The sequence below is a fragment of the Oncorhynchus kisutch genome, linkage group LG13 (assembly GCF_002021735.2).
Source record: "Oncorhynchus kisutch isolate 150728-3 linkage group LG13, Okis_V2, whole genome shotgun sequence".
Taxonomy (NCBI): Eukaryota; Metazoa; Chordata; class Actinopteri; order Salmoniformes; family Salmonidae; genus Oncorhynchus; species Oncorhynchus kisutch.
The window spans coordinates 28562651-28581951 of NC_034186.2; the positions used below are offsets into that span (position 1 = coordinate 28562651).

The 19301-nt window shown below is 41.0% G+C and overlaps 1 protein-coding gene across 4 annotated transcripts in view; it reads left to right on the forward strand.

Moving 5' to 3' along the window:
- LOC109902652 (probable phospholipid-transporting ATPase IF) overlaps positions 1-18005 on the forward strand; it is a 37570-nt gene extending 19565 nt beyond the window's left edge. The window contains exons 20-31 of one of the 4 annotated variants that reach the window (XM_020499194.2): positions 691-844; positions 3155-3257; positions 4856-5001; positions 5109-5168; positions 5508-5635; positions 5775-5913; positions 7391-7456; positions 7637-7740; positions 8020-8185; positions 9811-9941; positions 12148-12284; positions 14739-18005. In XM_020499194.2, coding sequence (XP_020354783.1) covers positions 691-844; positions 3155-3257; positions 4856-5001; positions 5109-5168; positions 5508-5635; positions 5775-5913; positions 7391-7456; positions 7637-7740; positions 8020-8185; positions 9811-9941; positions 12148-12253 — 1303 coding nt within the window. In that variant the 3' untranslated portion in view covers positions 12254-12284; positions 14739-18005. Of the gene's footprint in view, positions 1-690; positions 845-3154; positions 3258-4855; positions 5002-5108; positions 5169-5507; positions 5636-5774; positions 5914-7390; positions 7457-7636; positions 7741-8019; positions 8186-8864; positions 8951-9810; positions 9942-12147; positions 12285-14738 lie in introns of those variants that run through there. The other 3 variants (XM_020499196.2, XM_020499197.2, XM_020499195.2) reach the window with 3 other exon arrangements.
- The last annotated feature ends 1296 nt before the right edge of the window (positions 18006-19301 follow it).

Sequence of the window (19301 nt, forward strand, 5' to 3'; positions counted from 1 at the left end):
CTGGGTTGACTTGTCCACATGCCCTCATCAGCAGGTTGATGTATTCAGGGTAATCTACAAGTTTGGGTACAATAAATAAGTATAGAAGTCAGAGATTAATGTCATATTTAGTGTTAAGGACAGTGCTCCAATGTTCACACTACACAGTGATTCTCTACATGCCAGAATGTTGTCAGAGCAGCTCTGGAACTTTCTGTTCTGTATCAGCACTGATACAGTCCCTTTTTCAATGGTCCTTGGCTTATTAATGGTGAAGGGGGAGTCTCGGTGCAGGTCCCCTGGGGGGAGATTATCATTAGGCACGATGCGCTGCGGGTGACTCAGTTTGGAAAGTGGAGAAGAGTTGCCATAGCACTCGAACTGAATTTGAAAGATATTGATTTTTTTGTAGAGGTAGTCACGACCCGAATCCTCCCACATACCACCCGTGCTGGGTGACAAATGATGGATATGGTTATGAGAAATCAAGACCATTAATGTTTTTATTAAATTCCATTTAAAATGGGTTGATTATGTTCGGAAATGATGCATAACCCTCCCAGTGATGGCCCATTTGTGAGATGTTGTGTGTGTGTGTGTGTACACATCCTGTGTCGTGAGGACCTCCATACTAAGGCTGTATAGTTATTTATACCTGCTCTCCTGTGTGTGTGTGTGTGTGTGTGTGTGTGTGTGTGTGTGTGTGTGTAGGATCAAAGAGGACCATGTGATCCAACATGGCCTGGTGGTGGACGGGGCCAGCCTGTCTCTGGCACTGCGGGGGCATGAGAAGCTCTTCATGGAGGTGTGCAAGAACTGCTCTGCCGTGCTGTGCTGCCGGATGGCGCCCCTGCAGAAGGCCAAGGCAAGTTCCCTTACTGTCACTGCTTCACGTCACTACCAACCTATTAGGGGTCTCCTTTATGAATGGAGCCAGAGAACGGCGCTATTCAGATTTTTCTCATGCTCTATCAAGAATTAAGAACAAATGTCTAAAGATGATTGTCTACTATACAGGCTACAACTTATATTCTAGTAGAATTAACATACTGTATGATTAAAACAGTGCACTCTTACAACTCACTCACAACCAGTGTTGGGGAACGTTACTTTTTTAAAGTAACTTGTTACTTTACAAAATCACGGCCATTGAAAGTAACTTGCAACGTTACTTACTATGGAAAGTAACTAATTAGTTATTACATTTCTTTTGCGTAACCAAAAAGAAAACCCTCTGAAGACGTGTTGATCATTCTTATGCCCAGTAGAGGTAACGTTAGCACACTACGTCTGTATCACTCTGTGCTATACCAACTCATGTAGCATGACATGACAGACGCAATATCTCCTTTACAATACTTAAATACATATGTAAAAGGAGAGCTCAAATGGCTAACAAGGACAACTGGCAACCAATCTGTTGTACCTGATACGAACTGGGTTATATGTAAATGATATGTAAAACTAGGCCTGTACGACTACATTGTGAACTTTTAGTGCCCTTTTAACGTAAGCTAGCTAGCTACATCATATCAAGCCTGTTGTCTGGTTTGCTTGGTTATCTAGCTAATAGCCAATGCCATGGCAAGGAAGGTAGGAATTAAGCTAGCCTGTTATGCTAGCGACGATGCTAACAGTTTAGCTATCTAGCTAACAGTTTAGCTATCTAGCTAACATTAGCAAGCTAAATACATGGATCGCAGTCTGGCTTGCCCTGGCAGGTGTGTACAGCAGTTACAGCATGGTCACTATTATTATATTCAACAGCTAGCAACATTAGCGAAGCCAGCTGCACAGTCACATATTGGCTAGCTTAAACGCGTACATCGCCTTGGTCCGTACAATTGCCCTTATTTTAGTGCCCCCAAAAACGTAACACTTCCAGATCAACTGTAATGTCAATACCATTGTAAAGCACAATTTCTCCCCTTTCCAAAATAATCAATTACATGACCTAAACACTGCCCGTTGCCTGCTTGAATTATACAGCAATGAGCCCCGTTGGGGCGGGTGGGGAAGCTAAACTAATGCGTGATAGTGAGACAGAGAGATGTGTGGGGAAAATAGCTTTTTTTCACTCGATCTGTCCATCTTATCACCTTATCGCCTCTAAAATGTAAATAAAACACTAAAGAGTTTATATAATGTGTCATTACATACCTATTTGAAGGTTTGTGTCGAATTTGAATCAGGTTTTTAGGGCGGTGCTAAAGTGATCTTAGAAATAAACAGCGGCTTTGAGAAGGATGATGGCATGCAATGATGACTCAAAAAAATGACTAGGTATCCCATCCCCCCTTACCCCCGTCACTGTCCATTTCTTGTTTTTAAAGGATGAGAGTAGGGGATGAGATTGTAAGACAGAAATAGTTGCTTTATGTGTGCTGTACTTTACGACATGACACGTCCCGATGTAACGGAGGGTCTGTTTTTTTTCAACTTTTCTCCAATACTATAGAGCCATTAACATTTAGATCAACGCTTGAATAGAAACCTAGTTCACACCCCAGATTTTGAAGTCAACACAGTCGCTACAGTCCCATTAGTTTTCTTTGTAGCCTCGTTTGAATGTTGCGGTTGAGCACATTTGTACGGAATGGGGTGAGTTTACGTTACCTAACAACGTGACATTTCTAATTTCTGGAGGAGGTGGAAACTCAATTCTAACTAGCCCACCAAGGCCAACCCGGATTCACTTCAAAGTGCCAATGGAAACAGGTCTTTAGTGCCCTTTCCTTTATGTTTATGGTGAAGATGGAGCTGGAGAAATAAGAAAGAAAAAGCTAAATAATATTGTTACAGTTACAACTTACTTATTAGAAAAAGTAACTAAGTAACTGATTACTTAAATTGAAAAACTAACATTACTTTTTGTGGTAATCTGAGTACTCTAACCCGTTACCTTGTAAAGCATTACCCCCAACACTGCTCACAACAGTGTGCGCTCTTGCATGACATGTACAAATTGTGTTAGCTATTAATCTTAGGAAGTTATTTCAGTTTTATATTTTGGTTTCTCTGGTTTTTGTATTAGTGATCAGTGCTGTGGAGGGTAGATTATCTGACCAGTGCTGTGATTTTTGTCTGCAGTGTTACATTAAAGGTTCATTTCTGTGGACTTGCTCCTGGTCTCATTTGGACTGCTTATTAATGAGTATTTTATGCTGCTTGGCAGGTGGTGAGATTGCTGAAAACCTCTCCAGAGAAACCCATCACTTTAGCCATTGGGGATGGAGCCAATGATGTCAGCATGATTCAAGAAGCCCATGTTGGCATAGGTAAATTCTTCACCCCATCAAATTACAATAGGGTCATTCCACCTCAAAAAGCACAAGAAAGAGGATTTTGATGCCCACCATCTCAGATTGTTCTAAAATCGTTTCTGTTAAGATTAGCACTCCCCCAAAATTATTTTGTTTAAATATAATTTGGTCTCTGACAAATTAAGCTGCACCCAAATTGGCCATTTAAATTTATAGGATTCACATAATATTCAATAAATATAGGACCAAGCATCTGATTTGGACCAAACTTTATTCTTATAATGAATTAGACATGAGGAATCCAAATAAATGGTCGAAAGCCACCCACAGACCTACCCACACCCCACAACAAATATCACCCCAACAAAGAGTATATAGAATGTATCGGTTCTCTGTTTGACAAGTAGTATGGCGCTGCGGGTCAGAGCATTGTTTTTTCATATTATGTAATGTATTCAGTGGGGATTTTTTTCTGTTCATAGAAATTAGTCATTGTAGTTGTTGGGTTTATGTCCCATCCTACATCCTGATATTACCAGGTTCTGACCACTAGATGGTGCTGTTCCTGCTATTAGGTGATATATTTGTTTAAGAACCCCCCTGCCTTGTTAAAGGGTTCGTTCACCCAAATTACTAAATTGCATTGTTGTTTTTTACCTTGTAAGCAGTCTATGGACCAGATATGACAGCAACTCATGCTTTGCCAGGTCAAGGTAAACAGTACAAGTCAATGGTACGTATATTATAATTTGCGTGCTTTATGTCCAAATCATCATGTCCAAATTTAAAGTATCTAAAAATGGATTGTGTAACTCAATGATGTTACTTATAGATGATTTGGATATGAAGCATGGAAATGCTAATATAGGTACCATTGACTTGCATTGGATTTGTGCTACAAATGCTAAACATTTAGCATTTCAAACCGTGGCCAGGTAAACAAAACCAAAGTGTGGTTTGCTCCCATACCTGGTCCATAGACTGCTTACGGGGTAAGAAAACCAATATGTAATTGGGATGAACGGTCCCTTTAACAATGTAGAGTTAAGAAAATTAAAAAAATAAGCCTAATAGCAGGAACAGCACCATCTAGTCGTCAGAACCTGGAAATATCACGATGTGTCATTGAAGGTTTATGTTCCATCCTACATTTCTGTGAACAGGGAAAAACCAAATTCACTGAGAATACATTACATAGGATGAAGAAACAATACTCCAAGCCGCAGCTTCATACCACTTGTTAAACATTGAGTACTAATGGCTTTTGACCACTTCTTTGGATTCCCCAAGTCTTACTTATTAATAGAAAAACATTTGGTCCAAATTAGATGTTAAATACTATAATGATTTAATATTATCTGAATCCTATAAATTAAAATGGACAATTTGGGTGCAATGAATTAGCTTAATTTCTCAGATCTAATTTTATTTCAACAAAATGTTTCATGAATGCTTAGTTTCTGTAGTTAGAAGCATAAGATATTTCAGAACAATCTGCTATGGTGGGTGTCATGGCTTTCTGAAATGACATGGAATGTCCCAATAATCAATTACTCAATATTGTATTTTGTTTGTAGTTTCAATACAAGGTGGCTAATAATAATTTTTTCCAGGAATCATGGGCAAGGAGGGGAGACAAGCAGTACAAAACAGTGACTATGCAATAGCAAGGTTTAAATTCCTTTCCAAATTGCTGCTTGTCCATGGCCACTTCTACTACATTAGAATAGCAACCCTTGTACAGTACTTTTTTTACAAGGTGAGTTCGATGTTTAAGGATGCTTTGCAGTGCCCTATACAATGAAAACCAATACAGGAGCTAGATGTTATTGTCTCAGGTCTAAATCCCTTTTTGTCTTCTTTTAGAATGTGTGCTTTATTACGCCCCAGTTTTTATACCAGTTCTTCTGTCTGTTTTCACAACAAGTAAGTGTCTTTCAATGTCTCATTAGTTCTATTTGTTCATTTTTTGTGGTCCCTTATTACTGTTGCTTTGTATCAGTGTAGTGTGTTCTGTGTTATAAACATCCCTGTTGTTCTGAAGGTACCACGTGTAGCTTTATCTCCACTGAGGGATCAACAACTCAAACTGTCCAGCTTTGGATCATCAACATACAGTATAAATTAGCCAAATATCGTCACCAGTTGATGCTGGATAAAGAACGGAAGTGATTTTTTTTGGCAGGTGTATGTGCTGTGCTGTACATGGCCTGGGGTTATGTGGCAACCTTGTCCTACCTCGTTTTTGTGTCCCTGTTTCCCCAGACTCTGTATGACAGCGTCTACCTGACACTCTACAACATCTGTTTCACCTCCCTGCCCATACTGGTGTACAGCCTGTTTGAGCAACTGGTCCATCCTCATGTGCTGCAGAGTAAGCCAGTGCTCTACAGGTAGGACATGGTGTTCTATTTGACATATATTTTTTTCCATACAGAATGAGGCTGTACCTCCATTAGATGCATTTACCTGAACACAACAAGCATTTGATAACAGACAGTACCATCCGTTTTTGTCCCTCTACACCAACAGAGACATCAGCAAGAACTCTCTCCTCTCCTTCAAGACCTTTTTGTACTGGACACTGCTGGGCTTCTGCCACGCATTTGCCTTCTTCTTTGGTTCCTACATCCTGATGGGGGAGGACACGTCTCTCATGGGGAATGGACAGGTGAGGGTGGCTGTACTGTACCATCTGCTCTACCTCTGGTAGTGGTCCGCTTGGAGGAGGGAGGGCCAGAGATCCACCTGGCTTGGCCTGACAGGGAACCTGATTGTGAATGTTCTGTGCAGATCTCTGGGAATATTGATTGGGTGTTTTACCAAGACAGTAATATGAAATATTGATATTTCAGTTTGTTAGGCAGTGTGATGGCAGTAAGTTCTAGACGGTTCCAGGAGGCTGCCTGTGTTGTTGTGGTTGTCTGTGTCAGTCTTTCTACTAGAGCAGAGGTGGGAACAGACTCAATTTACTTTAAAATGACTAAAACCAAATTGAAATGGTGAAGAAATGATAAAGGACCTACATTCATACAGTTTCTTGTCCAGCTCACTCATAATGGCATGTTGAGCTAGACAGTCAGGGAGCATCGATAATTCCCTAAATATTGTATGGAGGACTATTTTAATTTTTTTTGACAATCTTGACGGCGAGGAAATATATCCGATCTTCAGTGCGGCCCTCGTTGAAGACCTACTGTAGCCCCCGGGGCAACACGAGTTTGACAGACCTGTACTAGCGTGTTGTTGAAAAAGAACTCACCATGTGGCTCTTTTTTGCTTTTTGTTTTCTTTTCTCCCTCTTTTCATGCTCTGCATGTCGTCAGATTTTGAGAGCTAACAGACAACTGGTAAGAGTTGACTGAATTTCCGTGGATGCATGCCCGTCATAGTTCCTACCCTATCATCTGTTACTATCATTGGTCCATTCTATATCAGCATCCTGCTTGGTTATGCGTTTGATGATGTGCTATGTTTCTCAGTGTGAGTGGTGATGGCTAGTTGGAGACGCTCACTTCAATAGCTTTCGGAGAGTCAGTAACTTTGTCTCCACAAGTTAGGCCTAGTCTTCTGGAAAGCTGTCTAATAACACATCACTTGATCTCCATTGAGTGAATAAAACATTAAGAACACCTGCTATTTCCATGACATAGACTGACCAGGTGAATCCAGCTGAAAACTATGATCCGTTATTGATGTCACTTGTTAAATCCACATCAATCAGTGTATATGAAGGGGAAAAGACAGGTTAAATAATTATTTTTAAGCCTTAAGACAATTAAGACATGGATTGTGTGTGTGCCATTCAGAGTTTGATTTTAAGTGCCTTTAAATGGGTATGGTTGTAGGTGCCAGGCGCACCGGTTTGTGTCAAGAACTGCAACGCTGCTGTTTTTTTTTTGGGCATCAACATGGGCCAGCATCCCTGTGGAACGCTTTTGACAACTTGTAGAGGCAATTCCCAGACGAATTGAGGCTGTTCTGAGGGCAAAAGGGGGAGGGGGGGGCAACTCAATATTAGGAAGGTGCTCCTAGTGTTAGGTATACTCAGTGTACATCCCTATTAAAGCATTATTCCTATGATAATGTTATGCCATTGTATTTTCTATGTGAAACTTCTTAAATGTTTTATTTTATTTGTCTTGTAGATGTTTGGAAACTGGACATTTGGCACTTTGGTATTCACAGTAATGGTCATCACTGTTACACTGAAGGTAAATCTTGTTATTTGAGTTTTTGCAATTGTTTGATTCATAAATCTGAAAGCAATCCCACATGAAATCTATCTATGTTTGATATTGTTGTCACTGGCACCTCACTCCTCTCTGCTCTCCTATGGCGTTTCACATGCTGTTCTGACCAAACTACATGTCGTTTCTCCTCTCTGTCAACAGCTGGCCTTGGAGACCCACTTCTGGACGTGGATGAATCACTTTGTTACCTGGGGCTCCATCGCTTTCTACTTCATCTTCTCCCTTTTTTATGGGGGAATCATCTGGTGAGCTGAGCTGCCATCTCTTTCCCACACAACCTGTGTTTGTCTAGTACACATGGCACTCCAGTATATAGTATGTGATAAGACCAACAAGTGTAATTGAACTGCATGTGGCATACAGTCTACTCAGATTTCACCTGTTTTACAGTGGCTAGCATCACTATCTCCATTGTCATCTCAGACAGTCAAAAAGTTCCATTCCAGGCTTTACTCACGGGGATAGTTGAGCCTTAAATGTTGGCTGACTAACTGTGATTCTCTGTGACCTTTGCCCCCCTCCAGGCCTTTCCTCCACACCCAGGACATGTACTTTGTCTTCGTCCAGTTGCTGTCCAGCGGCTCTGCCTGGTTCGCAATCATCATCATCATCATCACCTGCCTTTTCCCTGACATCATCAAGAAGGTGTTCTACAGGCACCTCCAGCCCACCAGCACCCAGAAGTCTCAGGTAGGACAGAGGGGGAGGGGTGGGCGGCTTGTTGCTAACCCACAGGACACCCTCACAGCAACGTTTGTGGTAACAGACTATACACTGACAGGAAACGCATGACACTCGCACCACAGCATGGCTTTTCACCTCACAGACAACACAAGAACAACAATTCACTGTGCAACTGACAAAGGCACGCTCAAAACAACGGGTTCTCTGTTCCAGCTCTAAACCTACTGTAGCGTGTCGGTGTGTCTGCTAGGTGGGAGAGCTAGACTGTAGATGCCAGATGGTTTTTTTGAACAGCCTCCTCAAACAGACTTTTCAACTGTTCTGTTTTTGTGGTCACAATTTCCTCTTTGCTTAAAAGGTTTACATTGATATGCCCTGTTTTGTTGTTTGTTTATACGTATTGGCCTTTTTTGCATCAAATAGTTCAGTCAGAAATTCTAGTATCCCCACTCTGTAAAGTGCTGCTCGGTGGTTCTTAGAAGATAAAAGCTCTTTCTTTCTCAGGCTTGAGTCTCATGTCCTGTCTCTGTGATAAAGGCACCTTTCTTCCTTTCTCTGGCTGATGTCCTCGTGTGTGTGTGTGTGTGCACATGTGTATGTTTCTGTCTTACTACTGTCTACCATGTATGTCTTCTTCCCTCCTAACTGACTGTCTGTGTGTTCCGCCCTTCCCTCTGCTCTGTAGATGTACTCCAACCGAGTCGCTATAAGTGACGACTTCATCGCTCTGCAGCCTCTCTCCAGAGCCAAGAATCAGCTGGGCAAAATTAGGTAGAGTAGGAGGGCCGTGCTGCCTAATAAGTCTTGTCTGCATGCAGAGGACAAACTAACCAACCAGCATTCTAGGGAAAGGGAAATGGGGGTAAAAAAAGAGAGGAAAGGATAAGTCTAAGGCACTTTGTTATGCACCCCTGCATGTTGGCCCTAGGAAAGCCTCTATCAAGTGTGTGTCACTTCAGGTTAGCATAGAAGGACCAGTGCTCTCTGCATTGGGCAGAGCAGCCCCTCACTGCAGCATGGTGCAGCAGCCCTAATATAAATCTCCAGTCATAACGGCATGTGGAGCACAGCTTGAGTCTGTTTGTGTGCTGCTGCTAATACAGTAACTCTGAGGCACAAAATTATAGTTAGCAAGAACTTCAAAGCTTCTGGCTGGTGAATGCTATTTCCATATGAGTTTATTCACGATCTCAAGATCATATTCTGGACAGCATGCTCTTAAACAGTAGCATTCGTTTCTTAAGATATGCACAATGAGCAGAGAAAATGACGACCACTCCATCCAAAAGCAAGTGATCAATTTCCTAATTGGATTGACTTGTTTACGGAATAATTGATCATCCAAATTCTAAATTAATTCCTCAGTCATCCAGATAGTTGATCAATTTACATAATTGAAAGTACACTGAAATGAATAAACTGGCTCATTGGTTCTTTGGAACATCTTTGTGCCCAGTCTCCTAATTAAAAGATTTGTGTACACATTGTTTTGGACACACATTGATCAGTAACTGCTATGTGGCTATCCTCATACCTCCAATGGATGTGGGAGTAGTTTTTGTGCTCATTCATCTTGTTCTCTCCTGTTTCCTTCTGTCCGGGAGACTTAATGGGTTGTTTTGTGCTTCCAGATGGAAGAGGATAAGAGTTCAGTCAGCTCAGAATATGACTCTGCTGAAAGCTGGAGCCGAGGGGAGGACAATTGGCAACTGCTAGCTGCTTCTCCTCCCCCCGCCCAAGGCCCAGCCCTATGCTCCCCTAGGTAGTAGTCCTACTCCTTCCCTGGCCCAGCCAGGCGTCTGTGTGTGTGGGTCCTCCCCTGAACTACCATTGTCCACCCATCCCCATATAGCCCCCCCCCCCCCCCGCCACATTGACCAGAGCCATCCCTCCTAGAGACTTTAGCTGGGATCCTATCAGGGCATGATCACCCTGGGTGGTGGGAGAATGCTGGCACGTTTAACTGTCCTCTCAATGTCGTCCCCGTTCGTTCTCCTGTCTGGATACTACAGCATTCTGCCCTGTGTGATAACAAAACCCAACCTCACTTAATCATGATTTGTGTCATTGATCACCTTTCTGTCTGTGTATGTAAGCAATAATGTTTATGCATGTCTTATTTGCCTAAATGCCTTTAAACCAGCAAAAGTCTGAAGCTCATTGTTTCAAAATATAATAATCCTACCAGCATATGGCAAAATTATTGTTATTATTTATTATTTATTATTTTTCTTTGGCTTGTTCTTTAGATTAAATGTCTTTTTTTGTTCTTTTTTTGGTGTTCCCCGTCATTTAACTTTCATATACCTCATCCCTGACTTCATTTAATCAAATCAATGGCAAGGTTACTATTTCACCTCATTAATAACAAAGATTATGATTGTCAATAGATCAAATGTATTTCACATGAATGTTACCAATATCACCTTAGTCGAACTCCTATGTATTCCTGATTTATTATTTTTGGTCTGTTTTTGGTGGGTTCTACATGTTGTTGATGGGTCTAGCTAGCTGAGAATTGTGTAGTTCTGTGTGACTGACTGGTATGATTTTCCTGTTTGTGCTAACACAAGGTGTTAATTTACAGGGGCGGTAAATCACGTAGGAAATGATTGGGGGGCAGCTGATTTAAACTAACTGTCCAGTGAAAATTTAACTTTTAAAAGCTCATCTGTTAACTCCTACCCAAATAATGTTGTTGACTCGTCCTGTTCTCATATTTGTGGCCAAAGCATGCATTTCAGAAAAAAACACTCTTTACTTGTATCTCAAACAGACTGTTTCAAAGGGTATGGCTATTTCCTCAGAGGATGATGTCATGTTTTTGGCTAAGTTGGCCAATCAGCGTTTACTTGTCATGAGTATATGTATTGACCAGTATACGCCCACACCATTCTGTTGTTGGTTACACCCACAACATTCAAATATAGAAAAACAGCTTTTTTAACACACTTAATTCCCATTTTTGGAAGGATTAATATTGTAATTTAATTATAGGTCATATTTCATAAATGTGGAATCACTGGACAGCTACTTTAACTGTCAATCATCACCACCTCCAACCATGTTAGAGGGATTCCCTAGTGACAGGTCAAGGTGGAAACATGAAGGATTTTTGTGTAATCGGCCTTGTACAGTGTTGATGATGAGAAGAATATCAATATCACCTGAACTTGCTTGCCAGTTTTTCATACAGTTATGATTCGGAGGACAGTGTGTAATGTAAGATACAGTAGAATGATACATTCATGACAATGTAGCCTAATAACTATTTGGTTTAGTCTTCTTACCACTGTTTCTGCTGTTGTTGCAAATATGCAGTAGTTTCTGAGTGGTGGGGAGAGGGGGGAATTGAGCGTTGTAACCCCAAACCAGTGTCGATAGTCTTGGGATGTGTTCAGGTCTGCCTCTGCAGCAGTGCTCTGCGCAATGAGTGCTTACTCAGGAAAATGAAGAGTTTGCTGTAAGAGATCAGAGCCGTCTATGAATCGACTTTCCTACACTTAAGGCAATGCATTTTTAAATTCGCAAAATTTTCTGCCTTCACCATTCATTTGCATCTGTAGATTGTCTTTTGTTTGCGAGTGAATCGCCATTCTATATCATTATGTGGAACTGAGCAGACGTATTTTTAAGCACACATTACACTGACATAACTCTGTAACTACTGTGTGATTTGATTACATGGACAGGCTTGCCTTGGCAAATACTGCATCATTTATCACTTTTAAATGTATTGATTCAAGTCTTTATTTGATTGATTTTTACCTCCCCAGCTTTACTGTGTACATTTGTGTCTGACACCTTGTACATCACCCACCCCTTATTGTTGTGTAGAGCTCAGAATCCCCAACACCCCCTCCTTGCTCCCTCGACTGTTTCCTTCTGGATAGTGGTTTGACCTTTTTATGTGCTGATTGTAATATTCTCTTGTGCTCTGCCACCTGTCATCTCCCCTCCTTCTGCAGCTTATTGAGACCAACTACCAGGGCATCGGCTGCGTGGACTCCATGTGCTGCTACTCTGAGGGGGAGAATGGGTGCACCCGGCTGGGCCGGATGGTGGAGCAAGTAATGGGCCGCTGCGACCCTGCCTGCGCTAACAGGTGTGACCCCATGCTCTGTAGCCTCTACTGCTGCAGGCGCATCTCCTACAAGCTGGAGCAGGACGAGCCCACTGCTCCCCAGGAGTAGCCGAATAGAGAGAGGTCCTAGCCTAGTAGAGCGAGAGAGGTAGACTAGACTACGGTCTTACTGGTAGGACAGGCACCCCAGTGACAGCCAAAGGTTTTGTATGGAGGGAGACTAGTATCAGGATCCTGGATCTAAAATGACCTTTAATGGAGATTTGTTTATCTTGTATGCTATGATCAGCTTCATGGGGTTCTTATGGTCTATTCTTCTTCCATATTCAGTGGGACAACGTGCTCACCAATGTAGCCATGTGTCTATGTAATCCGATCTGTCCTTCCAAGTCTGTACTCTTATGGATTTCTTTTTAAATCTTCTTTCACTCGTGGGCTTTTTGTAACCTATCTTTGTGGCTGATCGACCTTGTCTTCTGAAGTTTTGTGCTTCTTTTAACTTTTCCAAAGCCTGCCGAGTCAGTGTGTTGCACAGTGTAGGCTAAGCCCAGGTTCAGAGTCCAAGTCGCTATTGATCTACAACAACGTATTTATGCTGAAAGATCTTTTCAAGAGAATGCTACTCGAGGTATATTTATTGGATCATTATTAATGCGTTCTGCATTTTACCTGTACTCCTGGTCTTGGACCTGCCAAAGTCTGTTTATACTGTATGTGTTTATCTATGGAGAATGACTGCATGATGCCAGTGTGATGCTTTCTCAGCCCCTCCCTTGTCTGCCCACACATGTACTCTACACCCTCACTGTCCCAACACTGTGAGGTGAGGCGAGCACTGGTAAAGAAAATGATCTAAGTTAGACTGAGACTTGTTCTGGCCTTAATGCTAAGATACTGCCACTGCAAAGGGGCAGAAATAGACCCTACCATGGGCCATGGGAGGTATATATCAGCCCTACTTTACTGTACCCTGTACTATCACTGAGTGCTGATGCTTGTGTTTTGACATGCTGCAGTGTTTGGTGTCTGTGTGCCACAGCTGAAACACTGGGACCACACTCCCTGACATAAAGATACTGGAAAACTGTAGTCTCAAAAGGAGAATAGGAGAGTGTTTTTGCTATATATTTTATACAGTTAAGTACTTGAAGCCTTATAAGTGCTTTTGAGAGGAAGATGACTTTCTTGTTGCATGGGACTGCCTTTGGTATTTTGTATGCTGAGTAACCAGATGTTGTTGTTGTTGTTGTGTGTGTCCCATGATCTTTTCTATAATGTCACTCCTCCTCTTGCTTTGCTGCACTTTGTCTGAACCTCTCGTCGTTGCCACTGTGTCTAAAATCTAGATAATATTCAACTTCCCCCATCAAAGTTATTTATATGCTGCTGTTATCACCTTGACGTCACTATTCAATCTAATATTCTGCTGCTTGCCTTGTTCTCTATTCTGTTAGATGGCCATAGACAATGGACTAATAGCTTGATATCAAGAGGGAGTGCCACTAGACAATTCACACCAACATACACATTTATCAAGAAATACTTATTTTTGAAGTTACACCGCACCATGTACATAAGAGCTTAAACGGTTGTCTTTGTCTGAAAGACGTAATCCACATAGCACGTATTGGGTGGTGTTGATACTTTTCATCCAAAGATAAAATAATGGGTATAGTTTAATGATGAATGAGATTCTACAGGAATATTGTTGAGAAGTGGTGAGTCTCTACTATGTCCCCTGGTGGTGGTGTTGGCTTATACAGGCTATGAAAGATGGGGGGAGGCCTTGTGCCTTTCTTGAAGGTAAGAGTTGAGCTTTCTTTTCAAGGGCTCTTAGATATTAGATAAATATTATGTTTGTTTTTTTACTATAGATATGCACATATATTTAAGTTGTTTTAGATATTATGCCTATTTTTGTATTCGCAGTATATACTCAGTCTAAATTAGTTCATATATAGTACAGCCAAGAAATGAGCTTCATATTATAAAAATAAACAGTATTTAGTATACCTGGTTATGCATAGGATGTATTATTCATACAATGACATTATGCAGATAGAGAAGGGAGACGTTGACTGTTTGTGTTCAAGTCATCCATGTTAAATCATCCTGTACTAACCCTCACTGTACGCACCTTATTCTCTCCTTTTTGGTTTGACTTTGTTTGCTTGTCCTGCTCCCTCTGTAGGTTGAAGTGTAGTGTAGGAGACAGGGTTGGGAGGCAGTGGAAGATGAGCAGGATGACAGGGCTTCAGATCCAAGGCAGGGCCTCCTCATATCAATACAGATAAGGTCTTCAACCACTCCTGTGCCATGACATCCCCTTACTGTACCATGTAATGGCCATCCATCCAACAGTAAATGAAGGATCTTTAGGCAGGTCAGAGACCGACAGAAGCACTCCAGAGGCAGGTTTTCAGCTTAGTCCTCTCCCACCGCCACCCCTCACTCCTCTGTCGTTAATGCTTTTAGATCGAGGAGCAACTCGGACCCCTTCTATTCCAACGACCGGAGCATCTTGACACTCTCCCCCATGGAGGCCACTCATTGCTAAGGTAGCAGAGAGCAGTTGTCCCGCCAGGTGCCCCGTCCCGCCCTGCCCCATGGCCAAACAGAGGGACTACTCACTGCACGGCCCAGGGCTGACCACCTCAGTGGACAGTCAGACTATATCTCAAGAGAAGAACGTTGAAAGCCATGAGGCTCTGCACCACCACTTTCAGAGATGCTGCATTTGCCTCTGTTCTGTTCCTGTAAATAATAAAAGGGAATCAGACCAAAGAATGATTTGTCAGACTTAAGTGAAAAAAAAGCATGGTCTACTACTTTGCGCCTGTAGGTTAGTGCTGCTCCTGCTTCACCACCTGACTATCTGAAAGGTCTGCTGCCTTTCCTGAGGAAATTAGGTGGACCTTTTTAAAGCCATACCTTCCATTTTTACTACCTGTTTTTCAAGGTATGAAAATGTGAAAGCAGTTTGGTCAGGTCTCTGCTATTTAAAAAAATAAATACATAAAATACAAAAAATCCCTGAAATGCCTTTTCTGCTCAGATTTGTTAGCGTTGTTTGTTCCGAAATGTCGACAGGAGAATGTCCGTATAATAGCTTCCTACGAGAGATGTGTTGTTCCACCAATACAGTGCCTTTTGAGAAGTGTAACTTGGTCCCCCAAAAAATTGTCACCTAATTTTAAAATTTGTCATAAAAAGCACATGTTCAACTTAATAAAATAAACTTTTTCCCATCAAGAGGTTAAATAAAGAAATTACTATAGTAAGTGCCAAATAAAGTATCGGGGGAGGGCAATTGAATGCAGGCTTCACACAGTGGGGCAAAAAAGTATTTAGTCAGCCTCCAATTGTGCAAGTTCTCCCACTTAAAAAGATGAGGCCTGTAATTTATCATAGGTAAACTTCAACTATGACAGACAAAATGAGAAAGAAAATCGTAGGATTTTAGTAGTTTTTTATTTTTTTATTTTTATGAATTTATTTGCAAATTATGGTGGAAAAATAAGTATTTGGACAATAACAAAAGTTATCTCAATACTTTGTTATATACCCTTTGTTGGCAATGACAGAGGTCAAACGTTTTCTGTAAGTCTTCACAAGGTTTTCACACACTGTTGCTGGTATTTTGGCCCATTCCTCCATGCAGATCTCCTCTAGAGCAGTGATGTTTTGGGGCTGTTGCTGGGCAACACGGACTTTCAACTCCCTCCAAAGATTTTCTATGGGGTTGAGATCTGGAGACTGGCTAGGCCACTCCAGGACCTTGAAATGCTTCTTATGAAGCCATTCCTTCATTGCCCGGGCGGTGTGTTTGGAATCATTGTCATGCTGAACGACCCAGCCACGTTTAATCTTCAATGCCCTTGCTGATGGTAGGCTTTGTTACTTTGGTCCCAGCTCTCTGCAGATCATTCACTAGGTCCCCCCCGTGTGGTTCTGGGATTTTTGCTCACTCATCATCTTGCGTGGAGCCCCAGATCGAGGGAGATTATCAGTGGTCTTGTATGTCTTCCATTTCCTAATAATTGCTCCCACAGTTGATTTCTTCAAACCAAGCTGCTTACCTATTGCAGAATCAGTCTTCCCAGCCTGGTACAGGTCTACAATGTTGTTTCTGGTGTCCTTTTGACAGCTCTTTGGTCTTGGCCATAGTGGAGTTTGGAGTGTGACTGTTTGAGGTTGTGGACTGGTGTCTTTTTATACTGATAAGTTCAAACAGGTGCCATTAATACAGGTAATGAGTGGAGGACAGAGGAAGTAACAGGTCTGTGAGAGCCAGAAATCTTGTTTGTTGGTGACCAAATACTTATTTTCCACCATAATTTGCAAATTCATTGAAGTCCTACAATGTGATTTTCTTTCTTCTCATTTTGTCTGTCATAGTTGAAGTGTACCTATGATAAATTACAGGCCTCATCTTTTTAAGTGGGAGAACTTGCACAATCAGTGGCTGACTAAATACTTTTGCCCCACTGTATGTACATAATTTTTTTTTTAAACATTTCTAGCCTCTACAGATAACAGGGTTGATGTGTTAATCTCAACACACTCAGTTTTCACCACAAAACACCAGATAATGGCCCCCCAAAAATAAAGGAACAGTTTCACCATATTAAAGGGAAAATCCACTCAAACTTTTTTATTTTTTATTTGAATGAATCACTGATAACTTAAAATAAATGATTTTCAGAAATGCAAAGCAACTAAATAAGTAGGGCTTTACAATGGTAAAACTTGGAGAAATATTCAGGTTAAGTGGGTTAAAATCATCTTAGAGGGTGCAGAGGGATTTTTTTATTAAAATCTGATTTGATTGAATTTTCCATGTGGTCTATATTAAAGGGCACTTCATTTAATATTGGTGCACAATTTCTACTTAGAATATCAAAGGGTCACAAAAGGTACTCTTTTCGTGGAACAACCCAGATATTAAATAATAGCTGCCAAGATGACATGAAATAGCTTTCACATCTAGTTGTTTTCAAAGCCACATTGTTTTTGTTTGCCTTTCACTAATCATTGCCTATCATTTGAATCATGTTTTTATTTAATTTGTTAGTCTTTCCCCCCCCTCTTACTAACCACTTGTTAATGTTTGTATTTATTTCCATCATATTACTGGTAATAGGGCAGGCGAGAGAACCTCACGGACTGAATGCAACTGCTTTTGCTCCCTGTATCCTGTAGCCTTTTAGCCCACAATAATGGAAATGTCTGAGTCAAGAGGGTCATTGAGACAACCATTTTAAACTTGCTAACAAAGACAGTGACATTTTGCACATCACCATACAAATTTATTCGAATATTGCCGAGATACATAATCATGGGATTTTATATGGTTACTATTTTTAGCCGTTACATACCTCTCAGTAGCTTGAAATGGGAGACACTTGTCCAAGAAGTCAGTGGAGCTTGATATTTATTTGCATGGTACCAATATTCGTAATTATATCTGGCACTACTATTGATCATATGATGGATTGTACTTGTTTGCTACTCAGTTTTGATATAAATGCAGCATCTTGTTCAGATTGTCACATTTCAATTTCAATCAATTTATGAAGGCAATATGGATACATCTCTACAAGGACACTGATGTGAAGTCAGCTGTTTGTTTCTCTTGATCATGTTCATTGAAGAAAAAAGGTATGTTATTGTACTCCTGTCAGTGAAATGGTTGATGTTTAAAGCAAATTCTATTTATGGAATAAATGTTTTTAAAAAGCATGTAACTTTTGTCCTTTCCAGCAGAATGTGTATGCGACAAATGTACACACACTACTTGACCATTCGATAGCACTAGCATAGTGACATTACTTGCTATTCTATAAAATAATTTCTCCGTAATTAATATTACCTGATTGAGCTAATCATGTAATTAGCTAGAGTCGGGCACCACAAAAATATTTATAGAGCTGTTATCTTCCAAATACTCTTAAAGACCTAGTAATATTTTACATCCATAGCAGTCGATATCAATCGTCAACTCAATTCAGTCTCATCTGAAAGTTGTAAATTATTTTATCTGCACGAACCATGGCTAATAAGTTGAATCAGCAATACAAAATTGTTTGGTTAGGTATTTAGTAAATAAATAATCACACAATTCACATACTCACAATCATAACTTGATTACGGCATAAAGGAAAACGTCCCTAGCGGGCGGAACAGATATGACAACTTGTTACACAAAGGAAAAGGGGATGGGTTGAGTGAAAGAGCAGGAGACTGAGGAACAAAGGGAAAAAGCTGTGCTATCGTAAATATAGTATCTATTCTAAATTCCCACACATTTGAAAAAGGAAAATGCAATAAATATTTACTCTGAGCTGCGCTTCAGTAGGTTGGTGGTAGATGGAAGACTGTGTTGCCAAACCGAGTCCTCTGTCCTTTGAAGAATGTCTCTGGTTGTCAATTGGATGTTGTAGTAACGTCGTTGTGGTAGACGGGGTACTCTGTCTGTTCCTTCCTAACCTGCGTTTGCAGCTGCTGCTAACTCGACGGCTAGGAGGTATCACTTCTGTAGTGAATGAGTTCATACCATTCGCAACCAAAGCTCGCGCTGATGTTGGCTTCATTCTGTAGTTATCTGAACCATTCTGACATAGGACTGTCGTCCTCACGTCCTCGGAACAGGAAGTTATGTTGTCGTCAAGGCTTTATATAGGAAGGGAGAAGAGGGCGTGTTTTGTAGCCCATGTCCCTTCAGAGGCGGGCCACTGATTGAGCATCCATCTTATGAAAATCCAAATCTCTCATTTTAGAAGCTAAAATCACATTTCATCCCATCACAATTTCATGGGAATCTGATAACTGTGTAGACTTTCCACTGTAGTTTGTCATCTTATCATTGATGAGAATGTCTGCTGACAACCGAACTGACATCATATTCATTAAGTACCACCGCATACAGTGCCTTGCGAAAGTATTCGGCCCCCTTGAACTTTGCGACCTTTTGCCACATTTCAGGCTTCAAACATAAAGAGATAAAACTGTATTTTTTTGTGAAGAATCAACAAGTGG